Below are 27,078 nucleotides of genomic sequence, written 5' to 3' on the forward strand. Positions count from 1 at the left end.
TTTCCATGCACATGTCTGTTTATTTGTTGGTTATTAGAAAAGAAAGATGTGTTGTTATTCGTGTTTGGTCTTGTATTTCACCTGGTGCTCGTAACTCAATAGTACTGTTGAGCTCTGCTGTCATCGTGACAAGCCCTGGTGTGTGCATACAGCTGACAAAGCAATTTTGTTTTCCTGGTCTGGACGGAGCTCTTGGGCATGCTATCATCTTGAATCAGTAGCATGCTCTCTCCCTGAGTGCTAAAACTGTGATCCATGAGAGGTTGCTGGCCAGCTATTGACCAGCGTTGTCAGGGTATCAGCTCTCATCAACAACAGCTATGTCTCTCTGAGGCTTTCAATTCACACATTACAAAGATCTTTTTTTAATTAATTTTTTAAGATAATTCTTTGGCCATTTTAGGCCTTTATTAGATGGGACAGCTTGAGACGTGACATGCAGCAAAGGGCCGAACCTGTGGCCGCTACAAAGGTGCCCCTACAAAGATATTTTTCACAAAGCAACACACACCTTAATTTTAAAGATTATTTTTTGAGGCATTTTTTTTTAAGGCCTTTATTTCCACAAAATAGATGAAGACATGAAAGGGGAGAGAGAGGTGGAATGACATGCAGCAAAGGGCCACTAGGTACATATGTGTGTCTGCTCTACCAACTAACTGAGCCACTCACACACCTTCATTTTAACTCCTGGCACATCTATTACAGCTCAGAGAGATTTGTAGATAATATTTTTTTAAGAAATGTGGGTGTCTGAAGATCCATTGTAAACTAAAGAAAACATCAAGTTGTATTCTGTGCACATATATTTCCTTGGTCTTCTCTTTAAAACTCATTCGCGCCTTCCTCAGGCTTATTATTTCTCAAACATACATATCAGTGGTGCAGCTCTTCACCCCCTTCTCCTCAAACATATTTCCACTTTTATCATGTTCTCTGCCGCCATCTCCTGGATCCTCATTGCATTCATTTCAAAGAAAGTTCAAAGCGTCACCGTCCCACTCACTGTAATAGACCTTTTTCACGGCAGACATGTTGACATGTCATAGTAGGAAAAGCACAGGTGTATTCCAAACCATTATTGATGGCTGCATTCCTCTTAGGAGAGGCCCTGGTATTAAACCATTAATGATGGCTACATTCCACTTAGGAGAGGCCCTGGTATTAAACCATTACTGATGGCTACATTCCACTTAGGAGAGGCCCTGGTATTAAACCATTAATGATGGCTGCATTCCTCTTAGGAGAGGCCCTGGTATTAAACCATTAATGATGGCTACATTCCACTTAGGAGAGGCCCTGGTATTAAACCATTAATGATGGCTGCATTCCACTTAGGAGAGGCCCTGGTATTGTGCATGCTGACTCACTGAAATAGCTTACTGGGACACTTGATGGAATTGACCCCTCGTTAAGGTTTTCAATTCCAGCTGTGCTTTTCCTACTATGACAAGTCAAAATGTCTGCTGTGAAAAAGGTCCATATAATCAATACAACACACATCCTACTGTATCTGTGTGTTTACTTATATCGCAGTAGCAGCTAATAGGTAACTCTTCCATATTGTACTTCTTGAGGCAAAGCTATGGTGGCACAAATTCCCTGAATTCTGTCACCACGATTATTTTCATATTTCATATTCCTTTCTTATAGATTGTTGGTGCAACCATTGAACAAATGTGTTGAAGGAAAAACAAAAACAAATGTGTGGAATAGAAATGGCAGATAGGCCAGGAAGCTCATTAAGCCTGGAAGCCAAACTCTCAACGTGCACCAGTTCTGTGTATAATATAGTTGCAACAGCAGACGCACAAGTAACTCGGCATGTGGACAAACTTTTGAGAAAGTTTTTAAAAAGGGATCAGTCATAGACATGAATGATCAGGTGTTTTTTTTTGTTTTTTTAGCTTTTATGGTATCTTCATTGTGTTTTCAATTGATTTAATTTTTTTTTTCCTGCTGAATTATGTATTTGTATAAAAGCCCATCAGGCCACTGTGGTATGTGGCTTTGGTCCATACTTTGTATAACCCTATAACAAAAAACATGAAATAAATAAATATATGGAAATACAAATTAGGTGTTTGCATAAAAATATAAAGCAGCTGAAAAGGGTTAGCAATAAAAATGCACATTTAATACATTTGCAAGGCTATTCATTTTAATTTGATTATGATTTTAGGCTATAAATTATAAAAAGGCCTCCATTTTATATTTGAAAAAATATCTTGACTGTATGTTTTTCCATATAAATACACTTTCTACTGCCTCTGTTTAACACAATAGCGAAATGTATCATATCATTTCATGATATTTTTAACACAATGTGTTAAAATATTATATGCTATAGCCTCTACTTTATGTTTGCAATTTGTTGCTTTTATTTGACTGTTTTTGGGTCTTATTTTTAACATGTTTTTCTCTTGTGAAGCACTTTGTGAACGTCTGAAAAGGTGCTATATTAAATTATCGTATTATTATAACTGGGATATAGATGTGTACAGTAGGCTTCCCTGTAAAGCTAACCACAGGGCCAGGACCTGAGCCGGGTCATCGTGCCGATTGAAGAAAGCCAATGCTTTGCATGTTCCTTAATTATTGAGGACATGAGCAGGTTGCCTGCTGGGGGCGGGGACTGTCTTGGAGAGCAGAGCTAGGGGCGGAGCCTATCCCTGAGAGCATACATTCGAGCAGAACCGGGGAACTGGGGGCGGGGCCTATCTCTGAGAGCAGAGCTAGGGGCGGGGCCTATCTCTGAGAGCATAGGCCTAAGTCGAGCAGAACCGGGGAACTGGGGGCGGGGCCTATCTCTGAGAGCAGAGCTAGGGGCGGGGCCTATCTCTGAGAGCAGAGCTAGGGGCGGGGCCTATCTCTGAGAGCTGATGGAGGGAGACCAGACCGAGGCACAGAAGTGCATCTGAACAAGTGGATCATCGCCTGGAGGGACGCGGAGGCTGAAACTTGACTCACTTCTCAAGTGGAGATGGAGTAAGCTAAACAGACGCACCTGCTGCTGTAGTCGAAGGTATTTATCATCTTTTCAACCGTTAACAAGTTTGTTGAAGTTTCTGCTTTTTCTGCATTTTGTCCTTCGTGTGTTGTTGCTGTAGTGTTGTTTTTAAGCTGGAAGAAAACTGTCTTCTTCTCTCTGTGGTTTTTCAGTAACATGAGGCCTTCCTACCCTCGAAATGATGGCCATGGTCGCTATACTTGCTTTTAATTGGAGTTGGAGTCTTGTTAAATCGCGTTTTGAGGAATTGTAAATATAAACGAGCGATAAGAAGTCTTAAGTGGAGATAAGTTGTAACACTGGGATAATAAAAATGTCGCCACATTTTGTTTCGCCTTTTTTCTAAAAAACAACAACCCAAAATACAAACAAACTCCTGCTCATCCAAAGCATGTTGTTCTAAAGTCCATTTGTATGACCCCTGCATTCTAAAAACGAAAGTCACAGTGAGGTTAATGTTTAAACGTGTGTTAACCGGAACACTGCATGCTGTATATGCTTATCTCTTTTAGCTAAATGTCCGTAAAAGCAGCCTTATTCCCCGCAGAGGGCGATGTGTTGCGATGGGGAAAAAAAAAGAAGTTTGGTTAAATATGTTGAATGCACAATCATCAAGTGGGTCTATATTCATTGTCTGCAAATGTAGCTAAGCCCTTAAAATTGATTCCCCCCAGCAACTTCCTAAATGATCCAACCCGGATTCCTTCAGCTGGTAATAAAGATGTGAAACTGTACAATGATTAGGATGTGTTTTAGCCCTGTCAGGCACTACCTATGCATGCTGGATGCTAGACCCCCCCCCCCCGGGTGACCCTTGATGCATGTCTGGATGCTTCACTTTTTTTCATTTGTTAGAGTAGCATATTGCAATGGTGGACTATTTTGATATGTACACTTTTCAGTAGATGTCACCCTCTGTGTTCTTTCTCTTAATCAACACATTAGAGGGATATATCATATCTCTAGGAATAAAAGTATAAAACAACTAGATATATATATATATATGGCAAATACAATTTCCGCCTTAGCCAAAACATTTATACTATTGTCTCCGTTAAATTAGAATGAATTTGCATTAAACAACAAACCCTATTTGCTCTTTAGAATAGCCTGAGGCAACACGGAAATTCAAGCAGTTCACTACCTTGCATGTCAAACTGAGGGTCTGTTATCTCTACAGATCCACCATCACTAGAATGTCACAGTGTCAGTTTTATTCTCAAACTCCCAACTTCATTCTGCACACGGATTTAGTTGACACTTGTATTTTGTTTGGTACTCCTATTTCTGTAACACAAACAGAATACACTTGTTTGTGCAGAAGCGATTCATAAATAATGTTGACTCCAACTGACTTACTATTGTCACCAGTAAAACTCGTTCGCTGCAATTTTTGTTGCAACGTTAATGTCAAACAAAAATGTTTCTCACCTAAAAACTCTGTGAAAGTTTGCTTCAAAAATAATACTTTCACTACTGTCAATATTAATATAATACTGTATAAAGAGACGGAACATTTTTTATTTAGAATTCAGTAGCAAGCCTTTCTTTCAGTTAGAGATAAAATATTTTGTCTTTAAGCTGGCAGGTTAAGATAATCAATAAAAACACAGGCCTACTTATACCATTAAAAGTTACTAGAAATTCATTTTTAAAGACCTCCAAGAGGGACTGATACGGGGATTATCGAGGGGTCTTTAGCAGAGAAGACGAGTACTTTTAAAGATTTTCATCCCTCCCTCATGAGAGAGTTTGTGCATAGCATGGCTGCAGGCAGTGGATATAATGAGGGCTTTAACAACTCAACTGAACATCGCTTTCCTTTTTGAAATTCATGATCCCTTCTGAGTTACTCCGATAAACCCTTAGGCTATCCACCTGCCAAAAGAGACTGAATGGATAGGCTAATGAACATGAACTTTGAAGTTAGTAAGTGTACCATGCTGACATTGGGCAAACATTTGAAAATCCATCAGGAGAAATACTGTAAATAAGTGATTTTTGCCCCGCAAAAGTGAAGCAATCCTGTTGATGCACAAATACATAAGAACATTATCACCTCACTGTAACTGGATATGCATGGTGTTCACCTCACCTGGTCTCTTGTTGTTTTCAGAGGCCACAGTGGCTGCATGTGTTCAGCATTGAGCCCCTCCCTCCCCAGGTGGATAATAGGCACCAGAGCAGGGAACAGGTGCAGCTTGTGGACTTGTTTGCAGCTCTTAATTGTAGGTCTGGGTACTGAATTCAATACTTTTTAGGCACCGACCGAATTGTCAATAAAATATCGAGTATTGAAAAATGCCTCGTCGTTCAATACCCAATTTCAATCCCTAAGGAGTAAATCTCATCATGCAGCATGCTTCTACCAAGATCTAATAATGCTGCTGATTGGCTGTCTAACGTAACAAGTCGTAGAGACACGCAGGAAAAACTCTACGTTAGACAGAGACGGGGCTCACGTATTAGGAGAGAAAAAACGAAGAAGAAGATTTATGCCGTAATGTCTAATGTTGTAATTTCTTTTTGTTTTATAAAATCGGAAAAAAGTATCGTTTAGGAACCGGTATCGAAAGCACAGTATTGGTATCAGTGTCGGTATTGAATATTTTTTAACAATACCCAGCTCTACTTAAGTGGTCCTTACTGTATGTGTGTTGACAACACAGGCCCAGTTATTTATGTCAAATGTGCAGATGGGTTGATCAAATGGCCAAGATCAGTATGCCTGACCTGTAAAAGTTGTAAAAGGATGACAGCCTTGATCCCATACTAGGTTGTCATTATGCAAAGTCTTTCCACTTCGCATTCAAGAGATTTGTAAATGTTTAAACAGCACTCTCTGTACCGTCGCTTAAAGTTGCTTCCTCTCTGAGCATCTAGAGAAAACCGATAAGTGAAATGCACTTCAGTGGCACATTCATACACACCAATGTTTCCTCTCTGGAAGTTGTTAAGTGTGTTGCGTAACAGTCTGTAGTCTGTAGCCAGCATCAGTTTCCCACAGTGGGCTGTGTGTTTGTCTACTTGTTGCATCAGTGTGCTATTGAAGAGTCCATGAGCATGAGCCTAGCTGGAATTAACCTTCAGCTGCTTTGTGCTAACTTTAGGGCCTGATATCTATCAATTATTCATCGTGTTCTGCTCTGCCTGTGCAAATCTAAATGTGTCTCACCATGGAAACAGCCTTCTGTCTCAGCCAGAGGGTGTTTGAGCGGCTGCGGACTCCGTCCTCGTTTCTCAGTCCAGGCAGTCCTGCTCCACAATCTGATACATGCGATGAAACCTAGGACAGCTTCACAGTTGGAAGTAGATTTTATTTTAACTTAAGCCAACTAGTATTTGGTTCAGTCTGTTATATAGAAGTAATAATCTCAGAATTTCCACATCGCTGATAATGGATTTGCTCTTGTTATTTTTTGTTTAACTTCAGTATTCTTGGATGCATAAAGCACAGTCAAAGTTGTAGCTTTATAGTCACTATTATTTTCAAAGTGCATAAGGTCTAGAGGGTGTTTTTTGCTAATCTACCTTTTGTTTCTACATCTATTGTAGGCCATAATTGTAATAAACTTGTAAGTTGCTATAATAACTATCGTCACAATATAATCTGCAAAATCCTGTTGATATAGCTCAAACAATTCAATTGGGAGGTAAATTAGAACATGTTACACAAAGCTAGTCTAGCTTTGATCAGCTTGTTTTCTCTAAGTTGAGAGTTTGCGTTGTTTATTGTTGACATATTAAAATATTGCAATATGCTTCATTAGATTGAGAACGTTGTATCGGCTCCATTTGTATCTGTCAATGGACGCAATGGCGAACTATTTTTGGTAAAGAGAAATGAATACAAAACCCAGTTACACGCATGTATTTCCTACTGAATGATGACTGGGAGTGCTGGTATCATGGTGATGGATTGCATTTTTGTTTTTGCCAGATTCAGGTCATTAAATTGACAAGCAAGTAGGCCTATGTGTGTGTACATTTGTGTTAACTGCATGGCTGATTATGGTTGTGTCAGTGTCGTTTTGACGAACACTAGAGGGTGCACTATTACTGCAACATCCTTTGCTAACTCCTGTCATTTACAGTTTTTACTACCTTACTCAGTAGCATGTGTCTCAGGTGCTTAGAAAGCTTTGAATGTTCAGGTTTCTCATTGTGTAAGATTTGTATTGCTATTAATTCTAACAAAAACTAAACATTAATATATGCAGAAGAATAAACAGTAAGTGGCACACGATGCAGTACATAATGGAGCCCTGGGAGCGGGGTCAACAATTTCTGATAAAAGAAAAAGAAAAAGTAAAAATCAAAATCGTAAACATTTAAACCAAACACAAAGTCAATTGCTTTAAATGTGCACATTTAGACACTTGATAAACTGAGCAGGCTCATTTGTAACTGGATTAGAGTGAGCGCACGCAGGTGTGACTTTGATTTTAATCAGTCTGATTTGTTTGTGTTTTAGTGGATAATATACATGTCGTGTGTGTATTATTATTATTATTATTATTATTATTAATAATAATAATAATAATAATAATAATAATAATAATAATAATAATTCCTACTGTTGGTCTACTGGCTTTGGATCATGTCCTTCAACCCCAAACACAAAGCATGTCTGTAGATGTTGTGAAGACATGGCTTATTTACTATAACAACAACATGATGATTCTTGTCCTGAGGACGTTTTGAAGTAGGTCAGGACCAGGCTCATAGCTTATTGTAATTCAGACTCCATTACTCTGCAGGAGTGGTAGAAAAGATGATGAATGTACCTTGTTGTTTTTGATGATTTTTGAAGTGTGCTGCTGCAGAAGCATTCCATTGAAAGTGTTTTCTTAGGGCTAACTTTTTCTTTGACAGGTGGATGAAAAGTGAAATTACAGCTGGACTCATTAGACTGAAGGAAAACATGTTGCCAGGGGCTCCCTGTTGTGCAGCTATTCTCTTTGACATAGCTCAGCTCTGTATGTTCATAGTCAACCAGGAAGTTAATCATATTTAGGCGTGATATTTGACATTTTAATCGTGGCCACATTGTTTTGCAACACAAATTCTTAAAAAAAACAAACACACATTGGTGATGTAAAAGAGAGTGTATAGGGTGGTTGTTCCATGTTCTAACTGGTTTCTTCCTAAAACAGAAAACGCCTTCACTTCACGTGCATACACAGGGTGTTTGTATTGCTGATGTAGGTCAGACTTGGAAAAACTGGTTCATGTGGAAGGTGTGTCCAGTTAGTGTTCACTTCAGTGGTGGAAATGGAGTATAAGCTGCAAGCTGTGTGAATGTTTTTTTAAAATTTATTTACGTCTCACTTATTATTCCTTGATGGTTTTAACCTTTCACTCATTTCCTCAATGACACCAGCCATAAACAGCAGGACATAATGCGGTGAGAAGACAACATGGGCCTTAGCATATAGGACTGGACATAGAAGAAAGTGCAGATGCTGTGTACTGAACTGATGGAACCACTGAGGACATTCGGCAGTGCACGTAGGGGATGTATTTCTCTATCAAACATCTCTGAATGTGAAGCGCAGTTAAATATTCTTATATTTGCTGGATTATACTAAGAGTACACCATTATTTAAGAAATTAGTTTGCACCTCATTAACGCTGCCAGAGGCAAGACGTGTGTTAGACTTTGATGTGTGGACTCCAAGACAAACACAGGATATTTATACATGAATGCCTCGTGGGCATACAGTAGGCGGAGATGTTGTAGCTGTCAGAACAGCCTCTTTTCCCCCTCTCCCTCCCTTTTTAGTTGTGACTTTGCCCCTCTCTTCTCTGCCTCTTGCCTTTTTGCTGAAAAGAGGAGGGCCTCTCCAAGTAATCCAATACCTGCCCAATTCATGAATGTTACTGTAACTTGCTGAACTGCCCTGACAAGTGCAGGGGTTAAGACACATTAGTAGACCGAAGCTGACAGCTCTGGCTGCATCTCTGCACAGCAGAAATCCGCTGCCTGACCAGGAGACGTTTGTAAGGAAGGAAGAGAGAAAAGAAATAGACATTACACTTACAAAAGAGGGGAAACCCTGGCACAGCTTCCAATGACTTCTTTGGAAGAATGATAGAAGTTGCTGTGGGCTCCCTGCCATCCAACATGTCTTTAAAGGAGAGTGCTGTGAGAGACATGGCTGAGAGTGAGACGGATTGCTCTGAGGGACTGGATGAGGTTGTCATGGGGCGCATTGCCAGCTTACCTCTGGATCCATTCCCACCCAGGGACTTCAGAGGGAAATTTAAAAAGATGCGCCATAAGAAGAGGCCCACCATTCTTGAAAGTAGGTACTGCTTTGACTCTGTGAAGCTGTGGTAACTGCCACAAGAATTCAGTTTTTCATCTGCGAGAAATGTGTTTTTTGAAAAGTGTGGTGCAGAGGCAATACAAGCATTTCAGCTACTACTACCATCACTTTGTGAAATACCTCACCTCCCCATTGTATTTGTCACACTCACCTAGGAATCTGATGTCTTGTTAATAATGGAGTCAGACAGTGCGAGAGTACATCACACTATTTTTGATATTATGTAGTGAGCTCATTGTGACACATTAGCTTTCTATCTGACCTCCCATTCCGTATGTCTTTAGAAAAATGAGCAAAAAGCTAACAGTAATGACTTGAAATAAATAGGAATATTAAAGACCAGAATATGTGACCAAAAAAGAGAAGATGAAGAAACTAGGGGCGCCAGGGGCAGAGAGTTGGAGTAAGAGGGAGTCAAGTGTTTGAGTTTGATAACCACAAAGATGGCTGAACTGGACAGACATACCTCACATTCCTAACCTTCATCAGAGCCTGATAATGCTTTTAATAAGTGCTTAATGTGTAAGAGGCGTCGCCCACCCCAATGCCTAGTTAAGGAAAAATGTTTTCAATCTTTTTTGTAATCAGCATTGAGATGATTTATTCATCTGTTACACATGAACGTGGCTGCTGCTGAAGCTGCCAATAAACAGACCTGTAAAGCCGGTAATTTATGGAAGTATTACTGAAGTCGTTTTCTGCTTAAGAAGTGACACTGATCCTATCCAGTGTGCCAGCAAACTGGCAGTGCTTTTGGAAGCAGTTATGCGGACAAGTTTAGAGATATCCGGATAAGGTGTTCTGCCATAAACATTGTATTTAAGCTTCTTCAGAGTGACATTAGGTCTGACGTTTTAATGATATCCACTCCAGTACTGGCTATTACATTGTGGTGTGATACAAATGATCAAGTTGTCTTCTTTTGCATATTCATTACATAGTCTTCTGATCGGCTTGGACAGTTTAGGTATACCATCCGCTTCATGGCTTTCTAGTACTGTCACCTCAAATCTCTCTGAGAAACGGGTCTATTAAACAAGTTATTACTGCTTCTCAAATAATAGGAGGTTTGGCAGATGTCTCAATCAGTGTACATTTTTCCTGTTTAGCAGCCTTGTTGAAAATTGCTACAATTATTCAACGAGGGAATTACATAACCATTTGCCCTACAGAGGGGCTCTTACTGGACAAGTCAGGCTGACCAGATTATAAGGAGGCGGAAGTGGACTGTGTTTCTCCGGTGTTTAAAGAATCCATTTGGGCTGATCTCTGTTTGCTGTGACCATAATAGGCCATATGGGCCAATTGCCCATAATTAGTCAAATTTGCTCTGATTAGACTATCATATTCCTTATCGCTGTTTATGTTGAATGTTGTACTGATCTAAACCATATTTTGTCGGCAAACAGGATGACCTACACAGTACATGTAATAGGTCACTTTTTTTTTTTTTTTTTCTGAAAATGCCCAGATCATATCTAAGAACAGAGTCGCTTTGCAGAATCCTCAACTTTATCAAAACATGATCAGATTACTGGTAATTTGTATTGATTGTAGAGTTTGTGCTCTAACCCTCAGAATGATAACGTACAATCTAGTTTAAATGCTGATATGGGCTCATTGTGTTACTGTTGGGAGATGTTTGCTGATAGGGCAAATATACTGGCAGCATCTGAAGATTTACTTCTTTTAGGCAGAAATTGAAGAAGCTATAATGTTAATCAGGCTTTACCTGTGTAGCTGTTCACTTGCTTCATTCACCACAGATGAACTTAGCAAAACATAGTATAAACATATGGATTTGCATGAATAGTAGGAATATAAGATACTATATCCAAACTGTTCTGTCAATCAACTAAGTGTTTAATGTTCTGATCATTTCAGCTGGACTTGTAGGCCGTTATATTTTTGGCTAGTTTCATTTATAATAAAACATCAGATTTTATAAACTACATGTGTTTTGTGTGCAGAAATTGTAATGTGTAAAGTAACTAAAGCTGTCAGATTATTGTAGTGGAGTAAAAAGTACAATAATTCTCTCTGAAATGTAGCGGACTAGAAGTTGAAAGTGGCATGAAAAGAAAAGACTCAAGTAAAGTACAAGTACCTCAAATATGTACGTAAGTACAATTCTTAAGTAAATGTATTTAGTTACATTCCACCACTGGAGAGCTGCTCTTAATCTAAGTTAATGTAGTTTCAGTAGCAGTAGCAACCTCAAAGGCAAGGCAAGGCAGCTTTATTTGTATAGCACATTTCAGCAACAGGGCAATTCAAAATGCTTTACATAAACATTAAAGAGCAGTTAAAAACAATTAAAAGATTAAAAACATATAAAATATGAGAATAAAATTTACAGTGCAGTATAACAAATTAACAATTATTTAAAGAAAGACAACATCAAAAACAAAGGTCTTCAGCCTTGATTTAAAAGAACTGAGAGTTGCGGCGGACCTGTATGGAGTTATATTCCTATCTTTAATCAAGAGCGCATTCTTTCAATTTGAGAGCATTTCTCACTGATATTACGTTCAGATTTTGTAATAATTTCCCTCAAAACCTTGCTCTCACACTCAAATAGTCACTGCTCGCGCTTGGATTTGCTCTGCTTGTGCTCAAAGTTTGTGCTCGCGCTTGGATTTTCTCTGCTTGTGCTCAAAGTTTGTGCTCGCGCTTGGATTTGCTCTGCTTGCACTCAAACTTTCTGCTTGGACTCAGATATGTTGTTGTTTGGACAGATTTCCTGCTCTCAGCTTTGAACCTTTCCTCGCACTCAGGCTGATTCTGCTCACTTGCAAAGTTTCTGCTCTCGGATTTCTCCTGCGCGCTTGGATTTTTTGTGTGTTATAACCCTATCAAAAGTCAACAACCAATAGAATGCCAGCTGTAGTGTTGACCAATGAAATGATCCCAACCCCGTTGAGGGTGCGTTCACTTTACTTTAGAACGTCTGTTGAGGGCGGCTGCACTGTAACCTGACTGTAACCAAGTTTATATATATCCTGCTGCGTTTATACTTTATTATAAGTATATGTCAACAATGTGCACAGAATGGTCGCTACGCTTTCACCTGCACCCGTCAGGAAACGGGAGAAAGCTTTGAAGTGGGACGTTGAAGTTATGTCCACAACTACGAGGGTGAGTAACATAACTTAAGCACCCTAGCTAGCTAGCTAGCATGTGGCCTAGCTTGATGTCCAGAAAAAAAAATAGAGGTGGTTTAATGTACCTAAACAATGATCAATGATTACCAAATTTCTCTCTCATATTGCTCCTCATAACCACTGAAAACTGTCAAAAAATCTAACCCAAAGTCCAATTATTATGGACGTTATGTGACTGATAACTGATTGATATCTGATTGATCATTGTTTAGGTAAATTAAGTTACCGTTTTCACGTTAAGCGTTAGAATGTCCCGGCTGCTGTTGAGGGAAACTGTAGTCTATAACTTCCTGAGCGACTGATCGTCCATTTTTGCCCCCTTTACATAATAAATATGGCTATGAAATGGAACATGAAATACATAAATGAGGCAATACATATATAGGCATTAGTCATTATAGTTCAATAGCCTAAATACATATGTTTTACTTATATTTATTTCCGGGGACTTTTATTTATTCCGTCTATTTATATGCGACGCTATATTCAAAGGAAGTTTAGTTATCTCACAGGCTCAGACTAAAAGCAGCAGCACGCCTGCCTGACATCAGTGCATAGCATATCACTGCAAAGTAAATAAAATATGAATAAATCACGAGCGCGGTAGATTCCCAGGTCAGCTAGAGCGGATAACGCAGCTCTGCAGACGGACCAGAGTCAGTCAGCACTGGGGAGCGAACTGCGGGGACCAAGCTCACAGGGCTGGTAGCTAGCTGCTAGCTAGCTGCAGCAGCTAATATTAGAATATTAGACTCAGCACCGGAGGTCTGATCCCCATGATTTAAAACGAAAATCAAATAACCATTTGTTTTTTAATACCCGTTTATGAAATGAAAATCAAATGAACGAAAAAGTACACGGACCCAGTCTGTTAAGTACAATTTCACCACTAATAAAACAGATCTAGAGATGATATGCTTTATTTGCAACTTAAATGTAATTTTTTAAATTAATACAAAGCAAACTGAGCAGAAAGAACAAGTATTTTGTTGGTTTGTTTCTCTTCTTCCAGGTGTGACTTAAGTACCCGTTGAGCCGCATCACAGCTGCACTATGTGCATGGACCTGTGCCAGTCAGAACATCACTCACCTGTGTGCAGAGGACAGGCAGCAGTAGCACAAACCAAGAAGGTTAGCCGTCTGATAATAATGCAATTGTAAAAATAATAATAATATAATAGTAAAATCATGTTACATACACTTATGTTTCTTGCTTAAATTCACAGGGTGCACAACCAGGCCTGGGAGAGAAAATTACTGATGTCCACAAAACCAAATCAGAGAAGGTAAGGTAAGATAGTAATGATGTTAAAGCAAGCTATGTACACCTAATATAATACGTGTTGATGTCTATGAATCTGTCTTTAATAGGAGCATACTATACAAAGACAACAGTGGAGAGTTCCTGGATCGGTCTGTCCTCAAAGTGCCAGAGATCTACAAGGACTTCACCCTTTTCTGCACCATCAGCGTATAATCAAAGTGATAAAAGAGAGAACAAATTATTGTTTTCTCTGTTGACATGAATAGGTGCCTGTAATGTCTGTCCATATATTCAATCAATTCAATAAATGTTGATAAGTATCACTGCTATTTCTTAAATCATTGTAGTATTTTTCAGAGCAATAAGATACAGATTATTAAAACCATGTTCACATTTGCAACAAATTAAAACCCTGATCAAGGCAAATTGTTTTTCATGTTCCATAACATTTATAAAAAAAAAACAGTACAATTAAATTTACCAGAGCTGACACTTGGTAAATAGCTTTAATTTACCTTGTCAAAACAATGAGTAATTCATAACAAATTGCACAATATTTGACACAAAACCTTAAAAGTGTATGGTTCATACTACGGTGAAGCAGTACAATGTGCCTATAGGATTAACTGTAGCAGGAACATTGATATTGGCAAACAGATGACCCAGGTTCAGGTGAGTTTGTGAGCAAGGTTATGAATAAAGATAAGATAAGGCTAGTGTTCACAAGAGGGATGATTCAGGTATGGCAACACAAATTAAGAATAATTCAATTAAATAGGAGGTATGTACAACTAGTAGAAGATAAATTAACTATACAAGAGCAATTAAGGTAAAGTTTTGAGGTGGCAAGCTAAAGTATAGTCAATAGCATGGAGTCAAGTCAACAGTGTACACCAGAATAATATATACTGTGATTAAGTAATGATACTTACTGTTGTCTGTACTAATATAACACAAAAAAATAATACAGTGTTTGATGCAGTATGGAGAACAACCAAGTCCCATATGAACCCAAGATACTTTAAGTGCAGCTGTTGATGATGTTCACTACAAACAAAACTTGCAGATGGTTGTAGTCTGTAGCCAGTCATACAGTAGGTAGATCTGGAGCAGATGGTTGTAGTCTGTAAACAGTCATACAGTAGGTAGATCTGGAGCAGATGGTTGTAGTCTGTAACCAGTCATACAGTAGGTAGATCTGGAGCAGATGGTTGTAGTCTGTAGCCAGCCATACAGCAGGTAGATCAGGAGCAGATGGTTGTAGTCTGTAGCCAGCCGTACAGTAGGTAGATCTGGAGCAGATGGTTGTAGTCTGTAGCCAGCCATACAGCAGGTAGATCAGGAGCAGATGGTTGTAGTCTGTAGCCAGCCATACAGCAGGTAGATCTGGAGCAGATGGTTGTAGTCTGTAGCCAGACATACAGCAGGTAGATCTGGAGTAGCAGGGTGAATTCTAGCTATCATGGGTTGGTGATATGACACACAGATCAACAGGGGTCAAACCCCTCAGCCCCACCTGGATGAAAAGAAAGTAAAACAAAATACTTGTTTTTTCAGTTCAGTTTGCTTTGTATCAATTAAACAAATAACTGCTATTTAAGGAGCAAATAAGAAACCATATCATTTCTAGATCTGTTTTTATTATAGTGAAAAAATTGAACTTAACATTACGTTTTATACAGATTGCTATGAATCTATTTTCAAACTAATGTTATATGAAGGAATGAAGACTAAATTCTGATGAACAACAAACAACAGTGATGCAAAAACTGACACAAACAATCCAGTTTCTTGTGTTCTTTCAGTTATATTACAGTTTATGTTTTACTACTGGCTCTAACATGAAATTAGCCAAATCCCAGGAACATGGTTAACCAAACGAGGAAAAAATACAAAGTAGGGTCATCACATATACACACACTGTCCGTCATATGTCGTTCAATCTAGCTAGCTATACAATAAAGAACATATATTTGTTTCTGGACATCAAGCTAGGCTATATGCTAGCGCCATATGCTAGCTAGCTAGCTAGGTGCTTAAGTTATGTTACTCACCCTCGTAGTTGTGGACATAACTTCATACGTCCCACTTCAAAGCTTTCTCCCGTTTCCTGACGGGTGCAGGTGAAAGTTACGTGACCATTCTGTGCACATTGTTGACATATACTTATAATAAAGCTATAAACGGGCGGGGATATATAAACTTGGTTACAGTCAGGTTACAGTGCAGCCGCCTCAACAGACGTTCTAAAGTAAAGTGAACGCCACCCTCAACGGGGTTGGGATCATTTCATTGGTCAACACTACAGCTGGCATTCTATTGGTTGTTGACTTTTGATAGGGTTATAACACACAAAAAATCCAAGCGCGCAGGAGAAATCCGAGAGCAGAAACTTTGCAAGTGAGCAGAATCAGCCTGAGTGCGAGGAGAAGGTTCAAAGCTGAGAGCAGGAAATCTGTCCAAACAACAACATATCTGAGTCCAAGCAGAAAGTTTGAGTGCAAGCAGAGCAAATCCAAGCGCGAGCAGTGACTATTTGAGTGTGAGAGCAAGGTTTTGAGGGAAATTATTACAAAATCTGAACGTAATATCAGTGAGAAATGCTCTCAAATTGAAAGAATGCGCTCTTGATTAAAGATAGGAATATAACTCCATAGACCTGCAGTTTTCTGGGAGTTTGTTCAGATATGTGGAGCATAAAAACTGAACTGACTCTGGGGACAGAAAGCAGACCTGTCCCCGACGACCTGAGAGGTCTGGGTGGTTCATAGTGTAGTAGCAGATCAGAAATGTATTATGGCCCTAAACCGTTTAGTGATTTATAAACCAGCAAAATTATTTTTGAAATCAATTCTTTGAGGCACTGGAAGAGAAAAGACTTCAGAACTGGAGTGATGTGATCCACTTTCTTGGTCTTCAGCTGCAGCTGTCTGATTGATTTTTTTTTTTTTTTTAGGGAGACCTGTAAAGACACTGTTACAGTAGTCAAGTCTACTGAAGATAAAAGCATTGACAAGTTTTTCCAAATCCTGCTGAGACATAAGTCCTTTAACCCTTGATATATTCTTAAGGTGATAATAGGCTGACTTTGTTAATTGTCTTAATGTGGCTGTTGAAATTCAGGTCTGAGTCCATGTCTACACCAAGATTTCTGTTGTTTTTAACATTGTCGTTTGAAGCTGAGCGTTGACGTTTAATCGTTCCTCTTTTGCTCCAAAAACCATCACCTCAGTTTTTTCTTCATTTAATTTAAGAAAGTTCTGGCACATCCAGTCGTTAATTTGTTCAATGCACTTACTCACTTTTTGTATTGGACTGTAGTCCCCTGGCGATAAGGTTATGTCAATTTGTGTGTCGTCTGCATAACTATGGTAACTTATTTTGTTGTTTTACATAATCTGAGCCAGTGGAAGCATGTAGATGTTAAACGGAAGAGGCACCAGAACTGAACCTTGGGGAACTCCTCAGATGCATAATTACCTATAGACACAAAGTAGTCCCTATTCTTCAAGTAGGATTCAAACCAGTTTAGTACTGAGCCAGAAAGGCCAACCCAGTTTTCCCATTGGTCTAGTAATATGTCATGGTTGACCGTGTCAAATGCAGCACTGAGATTGAGTAATACTGACTGACTGAAGTTTTGCCACTATCTGTGTTTAAGTGGATGTCATTAAAGACTTTAACAAGAGCCGTCTCAGTGCTGTGGTGTGGTCGAAAACCCGACTGGAAGGCATCAAAACTGTTGTTTAGTGACAAGAAAAGGTTGAGTTGTTGAAAAATCTTTTCAATGATTTTACCTAAAAATGGAAGGTTTGATATCGGCCTACAGTTGCTCATTAGTGACTGTCTAGATTGTCACATTGCATTTTCAGTGTCCATTCTGTCCAAAGGTTTTTATTCTTCAATTTATGAATTAATAAACTATTCAACTTCTGACATTACATGTCAAAAAGAACAAATATAGGTAAAAGTGACAAACGTGCAGTATTTACCCTTTAATACATATTTCATAAATGCAACTTATTTATTAAAAGGAAGCTCTCTGACTCCATTACCTGGAGCATTAATCAGCTATGGCATGACAAAATGAACAAGTGTCAGGAAGCGTAACAAGTTGCAAACGCAACCCTCATACATTATGGCACAAGTCACAACAGCACTTTTGTATAAGCTGGTGTCAAAATAAAAACAAAGTCACTGCTGTGGGAAAGGAGGGTGGCAGTACGTACACAGGCATGCTGTAAGGAGCAGCACTGTCTCGGGTATATTCAGGCCCTGACGTGTTTTTACCAAACACTGCAGCCAGTGATGGCTTCTCCATCACAGAGTGTATTATGCAATGAAGGTCAAGTGGCTGTTGCTTGATGGACAGACATAGTTCTGATAGGATTATACTAAGAGCGCTCAGGGGCAGTAGAGGAAGGGGGGACTGGAGGATGTGCTTTATACTCCATATGGTTGATGACATTTGTCTGATTTTTACATAGCAACATGTTGGATTGGATTAATTGTTACATGTCCAAGAAAAGCAACAAGGGTGTTTATTATCATTTACATTAATTCAGGCGGTAGTAAGATTAATTTAACCGCATCCATGAGAAAATTCTACTCAAAATACAAATGCGGAAGTGTTTAAATACAAATGTAGCCTGTTTGTATCCCATTTCAGCATGTCTTCAATACATCTTTTCTAATCTATTGATTATTTTTCTGTCACGCAAACAACAGGGGAAGCTGCTGCATGATTTAAGAGATAATAAATGATAATGATAGTGCTGAAACTATTACCCAAGTAATTCATTAATCATAGTATTTAACTGGTAGGTTAAAAACAGTCGCTTTAAGGAAATTAATTACTTTGTTAATTGTCATTTATTTTTATTTTTATTTACTTTTCTTTTAGCATTTTAAAATGTGTACGTTTGGAGTGTTTTTCAGCTGTAATAAGCAAGTTGAATATTCAATTCAATTCAATTTCAATTCAATTTTATTTATAGTATCAAATCATAACATAAGTTATCTCGAGACACTTTACAGATAGAGTAGGTCTAGACCACACTCTATAATTTACAAAGCCCCAACAATTCCAACAATTCCAGTAATTCCCTCAAGAGCAAGCAGTGCGACAGTGGCGAGGAAAAACTCCCTCTTGGGAAGAAACCTCGGACAGACCCAGGCTCTTGGTAGGCGGTGTCTGACGAGCCGGTTGGGGGTGTGATGAACAGTGGCGATAGTAGTCACATTAATAATGGAACAGTGACTATGTGTCACCTTGGACTCTGGGAAACTTTTTCTCTATTATATGATATTTTGTAGATATACTGATTAATCAAGTAATAAATAAATACAGATAATGTGCCCCCTAATGATTATAATAAGAAGAAAAATGTGTGAAAAAATAAAGGAATGCACAATATTTGACATTTTATTTGACCAAGTCAGTGCATATAAAAGGGTTAAAAGCCAGCAGTCAGCCCTAGTCCCATGCAGATCCCTTGTGTGCAGTAAATCCCCTCTGCTTGCTGACCACTTTAGTGTCTTCTGCTCTCCCAGATGTTCCCTGTTATGTGTCGCACTTGCCGCGTTCTCCGTCTACTCTGTCAGTGGTGGCGGCATGTCAGATGCTCCCAGTCACGCAGAAAGACGCACAAACCCAGCACTGTCATCGTTATCCGGCCCTGCACGCAGACAAACAGTAGTTATTATTAACTGCACTCCGCTAAGAGGATTGCTTCCTGCACTCTCAGCCTCCACGCAGTTATTTAAAGGCAGCTTGCATTGCCGCCCACTGCCTGCCATAGCTTCAGAGAGAGAGAGAGAGAGAGAGAGAGAGATGTTGAGAGAGTGTGAAGGGAAGGAGAGAGAGAGAGCTGATAGCCAAGGACAGGACACAAGAGGAGGGGTGAAGCAGTGCTAGTGTGTTTACTCAGGGTCTCGTCAGCACAACATTGTCTGCGTCACAGAAAGGTGACAGCAGGCGCTACCTGCTGGTCCCAGCTCAGCTGCTGCTGCTACTGGAGGGAAACTCAACGGAAAGCAGCAGCCATGGCCAGCCAGCAGGACTCTGGCTTCTTTGAAATCAGCATCAAATCCTTGCTAAAATCGTGGAGCGGCAGTGAGTAGCAGTTTGTCTCTTGTTGTGGTTTTTGTCCTCAGCCAGCTGACTGACTGGCTGAGGCTGCAGCTCTAGGGGGAACCTGACTTTATAGCCTCTTTTTCCTGTTGTGGTCTGTGACGGGGATGTGCTGTTGCTTGTTGTAGATTGAGCTGAGTGTGATTTTATTGTTCAACATAAGTCTCCAAGTATCTAGCAAGAGTTATTGGCTGAGAAGAAGTTTCACATTATACACACAGGACCGTGGTGCAGTTACCATTACCCGGATTAACCTGTGTCCTATACAGTAAGTTCTGCTGATGGGTGATTCAGCATTTCATTGCTGCTGCTTTTCTTTCAATTCTAGCCTTATTCTACTATAGCCTGTGAGTGTCTGACAGAGTTTAAATAGCTCTTATTAAGTGCGAGAGCACAGTAATAGGATTAGTGGAGCTTCAGCTTGGTCGCATATTCTGTCTAGAGCTCACAGTTCCACTGGCTCCCATTCTGGCCCATGAGGATGGGATACGACGCCTCTCTGCATCTGATCATGGCATAATTCTGATTTATGTAAGATATGGGAGGTGGATTGTGAAGATGGACTCTCCTTTTGGAAGAAAATCAAACAGCCAAAACCAGGAAGTGGCACCTTAGCCAACAAAACATTTGCAGTATATATTCCCAAATACAATTTAGCAACTAAAGCTATATCTGACAGATAACAGTGATTAAAATCTAAAGTGAATTAGGCCAGCAAGTCAGCTGCGCCTCTCAGGCAGTGTGGTAGCTTGTACATATCTATTGAATCTGAATGTAAAGAGATACCATAGAACTTGCTGTTGTTGTCCACACACTCAACATTGAGCCATCTCCTGATGATGTTGCATAATCCTCGGAGTGGGTCACTGTGCTGATAAAGGCACAGGCACTCATTGTACAGTATTGGCAGCGACCCACGGCTATGCATTTAACATTTTCATTAAATACATGTATGTGATCTCCTAGTCTCATCTCTCTGCTCCCATTTGCATGAGCTGTTATGTAATGAATCACAAGATGGCAAGAGAGAAAGCGTAGTTAATAAAAACTGATCTGAAAATACTAGGATTCCAGACATATTAGATACTGTTTGCACCGTGACCACAAGGTAAACAAAGTCAAGGTCCTTTTAGACAGCGGTCTCTCACCAGTCAGTGTGTCCAGCTCTAATAAAACAATGACAACTAGCAGCACACACAGAACTGGCATTGTGCAGCAGCAGCATCAGGTCTGGTGTTCAAATTGCCTGAAGGCCAGTCCACCATCAACCAATCGGAGCAGGAGATGAGCTGCAGTTGGCCGAGTGCTCCTCTGATGAGTAGTCAAACATGTTGCTGTTCAGTTCACTTGTTTCTGTTATGAAATGCTATTGTGCTCATTAGAGCTGCACGCTATGAGAAAAATATACTGAATGCGATAATGTTTTTGAATATTGCAATCACGATATTACTTGCAATAAATAAACAACAAATTTACTGCATTTCTGCTCCTTTCAGTATTCTGCTAAAATACAGCAAATTACTCTGCACCTTTTAAAGTGTAGTTTTCTATTGATACTCTTTCAAATAACTCAAATCTCAATATGTTGTAGCCTTTTTACAATGTGTCTACTGCGCAAGTTGATATCGTGATAGCGATAAGAAAAACAATATAATGTGCAGCCCATTCTCTGTTTAGTTAAGTCGTTTTTCTGTCACATTTGCAGAATTTTTAAATTCTTCTTCCGTGTTTTAGGCTAGTGCAACTGTGTGTGCAATGCAATACGTGTGCTCTATTTTTGAGGAGCTAAAAATAGTGTTTCAACAGTGAATGAAATTGCAGAAGTTATACATAGACGAATCCCTTCCGTTTAGCTGCGAGAGACAGATGCAGGCGTTTCTACAGGGACTTATATAAATGAAACACTCTCACAGCAGGCAGTGGTTTTGAGCATGATGTCAGCGTGCTAAAAAAAAGGGCTAATGGTCAGTTGTTTGAGACTGACATTTTAATCTGCTTTTCACAGAGCTCTGTAATCACTCTCTCGCTATCTCCACTCTCATATTTTTTGGGACACTCAAACTTTGACCTTGTGATAATGTATTAGAATCGGGATGTTGCTGCTCCACTGGCTCCAGCTGTTGCTTCCTCTTTTGATAAATTTAAGCAAAGATAGTTCAGCTTTAACTCTAGACAGCATTCCAGGTTCTAAACTGAGTCAGAGATTAAATGCAAGCTCTAGTGACTTCTTCTGTTTGATTTTAATATGGAAATCTAGTCTAGTGTGGCACATCTGGCTGATACAGTAACAGGGACTCTGGTTGTTTCATCTGACCTAAAACTTTATGATCTAAACCAGACAACAACATTTTCATGCTCATTGCGTTACATGACGCAAACATTTTAAATAACTCCCACCTTTAGTGGAGGCTGAACAGTGTCCCTTTATACCCAGCCTAGTAGTATAACATATAAATACCGTACAGTGGTGAAGGAGAGGTTAAAATAGTACTTTCACAGAAATGCAGAGTCAATGTTTCTCACAGCAGCTGGACAATGCGCTCCCAAAGGTCTATGTTGACATTGGAATTTCTAGTCCAGTTAAAGAGGTCAGTGGTATCTAAATATCCACCCACTCTGTTCACAAACGACTGCTAAAGTGGTTGTTTACTCAGCGGGACAGTCTCTCTGGATGCATTTAGTCAACTGCATTCTTTGTACATGTGTGTATGGGTGTGTGTGCGAGAGAGACACTTGTAGCCTGTTTGCATTGTCCTCTCGGGAGCACCACCATGCCCAGGGTGTTTCCAGCTTGGCGATGATGTAAGGCACACTGTGCCCGAGCTCCTTGTTTGCAGAGTCACATGTCGCGCCTGAGTCTTCGTGCAGCGCCCCGGAGCAACAGAAAGGGCTTGATATGCACACTGGTTGCTTTCTTCACCTCCCATTTCCAGTTGAATTAATCGACACGGGAGAATTTAGATAAAATGATATGTCGATTTAAGTTTATCGAACCCGCTGTGCCCTTTAAAACGTTCGTTAAATCAGATGGGTTTGCATCCAGTCTAGGGCTGCGCAATATATCGTTTTGTTATCGTCATCGTGATATCAACCTTAGCAATAAACACGTCGCAGAAGGCTGCGGCATATCGGCAGTTAGTTGAAAGAGAGTATCAGTAGAAAACTACACTTTAAAATGTCATTCTTTTCTTATTAGTTCAATTCAATGTTCAACAAAATAATGTTGGAAATTATTTTTTTCTTTTCATTTTCTTTTTTTTATTCAACATGGAATTTGCTGTATTTTAGCAGAATACTGAAAGCAGCAGAAAGGCAGAACTGAGTAGACTTTAATATCTCTTTATTTATCCTAAGTAATTTTGTTATCGCAATATTCAACAACGTTGAACTCAACTTAAAAACCTGATATTTTACTGATTTGCTGAGTAGTGCTTGAAGTAGTGGCTGGTCAACAATAGTGTTTACACTCTGGTGGTCTGGCCCTCGTGCTTTAGGATGGTGGAGAAAAGGGGAGGGTTGCTCTGTCAGTAGTATAGTGTGTGCGCCCTGGGATAAATATAGTCCCACAACTATGCCACCATAGCATGTTGGACCTCATCACTGCACTGTGCCTCAGCTAAAAATTCCTGCCTGACCTTCACTCTTGGAAGGCACTGGCTGGTCACAAGGCTAGAAGAAGCCATAGCAGAAGCAGCTCAGAAAGAGAGAGCGAGCGAGAGAGAGAGAGAGTGATTGCGTGGTCTCCCGTACCAAACACTACTCCCACTTTTTAAAACACACCCGATGTTGGCTCTGTGCGCCATGGAAACTATGCCCAGCAGGACAGTGCCAGCTGACACACAACAAGACATGGACGTTGGTGGATTTTACTAGCAAGCATTTGCCTTGATTCAGGACAACCCTGGATACCATATCCTCCTTCCCCACAATGGACGGGACGGCCGTGTGCTGGAGTAAGGCCAGCGTCATCAGCTTCATCAAGGGCCTTGGTAGGTGCTGAGTTGCCACAAGTGAGGGAAGCATGTTCTGAAAGCCAGAGATCATCACACATGCTGCACATTCCTGGACAGATATCTGAGCACTTCATGTCCTGGAGAAGAAGACTTGTTTACTGGTTCTACGGCGTTTCTCCAGCTTCTCTTGCGCAGCTTTGTCAGAGCTGCTTACTCACACTGTACGGCCTCTAAAAAAAAATGCTGATTGGCACTTTGCTTAACGCCTGTCTCTGCTGATGTGTATCTCAGTTCCTCGGTTTCTTTTTAGTGCATGTGTTAAGCAGTTTCCTTCGACTACCTGTGAATAGGTAATAGTTTTGAGTAAAGCGCTTCAGATAATTCATTAGAGGCTTTTTTTATGCTCTCAACCTTTGATCTGCAAGAAGATTAATGTTCCTGCTTTTGACTACTCTTTTGGCAGACTTCAGAAGCTACTAAATTACATAGCCAGTTATCAGATTCCTCTGTGTAGGTTTTTGTCTTGTCACAACATGACTACATGAACATAAATTACTTCAATTTCAATATTCATCGGGTCTGCATGCTTAAACATGATGTACAGGCCTACAGCATACTTGCTGCTTCTGCACTGATTAACAATTTTGATGATATATTTTTTAAATAAATACCCTCCTTTTTTTTGTAGCTTACATTCATATCATTCGACATTACACTCTCAGAGAAATCTCTCAATATGACAGTTACACTTTGCATTAATATGCAGCAACCGAGGTCTTTTCATATGCTGTATTTTGTCTTAGTAAGCTCTAACCTAACCAGTTTTTTAACAGGGACTTTAAAATATTTTGATCCATTAACAAGCAAAGAAAACAAAATGTATGCTCACCACAAAGCCGGGTGTTTCATATGTGACTTTGACAGATGTAATGTGCTCCTGACACTATGCAGGCTGTACTTTGCTGCTGCTGATGTGATTTCTGTCCTGTCACATTTATTTATTACACACACACACACACACACACACACACACACACACACACACACACACACACACACACACACACACACACACACACACTTTTAAATGCGGTTGTCATTGTGAGGCAGTTAGTCTCTTCTGTCCTGTACACATCAGATTCATGACTATTTGTGAGGTGGACATGCAGTTAGGCGTTGTAGTGTTTCAGGCTAAATACTTTACTTCTTTACTATATTTAGCACTTTTGTGTCTGGAAGCAGCAGAGTGTAACACTGAGGTAAACTTTAACTTGTGTGTTAGCTTGGCCTAAGCAAAGCCATCTGGAATTAAACGTGGGCCACATCATAACACCGGCTGTAGGATGGTCACATGCACAAGATTTTTGCTTCCCTCAAAAGGGCAATGACATCTTTGGTACGAAACGAAAACACCAGCTGCTGGCCGTGGTGTTTTAATTTCCATATGCGCTCCGTTCACTGTAGCAGTAGGAAAGAAAGAGCAGACTCGGGGCAAGCCGGTGCCCTTTGGACAGTCTCCCTCAGGAATGTTCAACATGTTTGACTTTATGTCCATGTTTGGAAGCTTCTCAGTAATACTCTATTTGGTGATCTCTCTTTGTAAACAGATCCACGGCTGGTCCTGTCCCACTTATTTGTGCTTGAATTGGCAATGTTTTACTTAATTACAAAATTGTTTACCATCTTGTGCTTTTTGTGTCATTTCCGCAGCCTCGCCCGTGGGGAACGGATACAGTAAACCCCCCATCCCTCCAGTCTGCTGTCCTCAGGGAGAGAAGGGTCCCCCAGCCATGATGCCCATCAGCATTGACCCGGAGAGCAAGCCGGGCGAGTACGTCCTCAAGAGCCTGTTCGCCAACTTCACCACCATGTCAGAGCGCAAGATCCGCATCATCATGGCTGAGCCGCTGGTGAGACGGCAGAGAGTGACAGACTGATGGGCTACTGCTCTTTGTGTCCTGTGGGGATTGTTGCTCTTTTTAAAAAATTGTGGAGATTGTGTCATGTGTTTTGCTTCAGAAGTTGAGACACAATTTTTTTTTTTTTTGCTTGTGAATCTTGCAACTGCTCATCAAAAGTTGCAAGACTGTGAGTGGTGTGCTCCTAGTTTAAGCAAAGCTTGAGCAAAGTTGTTACAGATAGTTCCGTTTCAGTGATTTTTAGAGGCTGCTAAAACTGTATTCAGTTAGACAGTGAGAAAGATTAGAGAAAAATAAGCATTTTATTTTGTAGGAGAATTTAGTTTTTTTTCTTGTTTGCTGCCCTGTTAATCAACTTATGACCCCTTGTGGGTCCCCCGACCCCCAGGTTGTAAACCGCTATAACAAGGTCACACAGGAAGTCTGATAGACAGTAGCTCGTTTGACCCTAATGAATTACCAACAGTCGTATTGAGCTATTTAGCTCCTTTTACTTAAATAAAAGTACCAATACATCAATTAAAGAAATACTTCATTACCAGTAAAAGTTATGCATAGATTTTAGGGATGCACCGAATCCAGATATTTTGGGTTCGGCCGAATACCGAATCCACTGGTTAAGATTAGAGATACACCGATAGACCGGCCAGTGACCGGAATTGGCCGGTTTTCACGTGCTCGGCTGTGACCGGCGACCGGCAGGTCAGTCTGACATATGGCGATTTCATGCCGGTCAACGCTACAATTAACTGACAACATAAGTTATAGAGTTACAGTTCTCAAGGACGCACACACAGACGCAGCAGCACAGTCTCTTTTTCATTTCTCTCAACTTTTCCGACCGGGTGTCGCGCGTACCAGCTCGCCATGTGAAGCGCGTGTCGGCGCCATTCTCCCACATGTAGGGAATCTCGTGAATTAACCTGCAACATGTCAGCTGTTTGGAAATTCTTCAGCATGTGTGCAGAAGATCACAAGTTTGCAATATGCAACACCTGCAAGGAGAAAGTAGGGCGTGGAGGGACGACACCAAAAACCAGAATCACATTTTGTTAGTGTGATATTGGATGTGAAAAGAAGGAAATGGTTAGTTTTTCGATTAATCAATCTGTCAGTCTATCAATCAATCTATCAATTGTTTAGTTAGTATATAAGGCCAAGGTATATATAAGATCAAAAAAGGATAAAGGTGACATCTTCAAATGTCGTATTCTGTTCAAACAAATGTCCAAAACCCTAAAATATTAAGTTGAGAATAATACTGACAACGAAAAGCAGCAAATCTTCACATGTAAGAGGCTAG

General features: G+C 40.0%; 1 protein-coding gene across 14 annotated transcripts in view; it reads left to right on the plus strand.

Annotated features, from left to right (window-relative positions):
• The first annotated feature begins 2,918 nt into the window (after positions 1-2,918).
• Positions 2,919-27,078, plus strand: part of frya (furry homolog a (Drosophila)) — a 70,634-nt gene continuing 46,474 nt past the window's right edge. For 6 of the 14 annotated variants that reach the window (XM_039781121.1, XM_039781114.1, XM_039781101.1 and 3 more), the window contains exons 1-2: positions 8,959-9,318; positions 25,567-25,766. In XM_039781121.1, coding sequence (XP_039637055.1) covers positions 9,102-9,318; positions 25,567-25,766 — 417 coding nt within the window. In that variant the 5' untranslated portion in view covers positions 8,959-9,101. Of the gene's footprint in view, positions 3,026-8,958; positions 9,319-19,545; positions 19,886-23,497; positions 23,893-25,566; positions 25,767-27,078 lie in introns of those variants that run through there. The other 8 variants (XM_039781130.1, XM_039781162.1, XM_039781146.1 and 5 more) reach the window with 5 other exon arrangements.

Source organism: Perca fluviatilis, chromosome 2 (genome assembly GCF_010015445.1).
Source record: "Perca fluviatilis chromosome 2, GENO_Pfluv_1.0, whole genome shotgun sequence".
NCBI classification, from domain to species: Eukaryota; Metazoa; Chordata; class Actinopteri; order Perciformes; family Percidae; genus Perca; species Perca fluviatilis.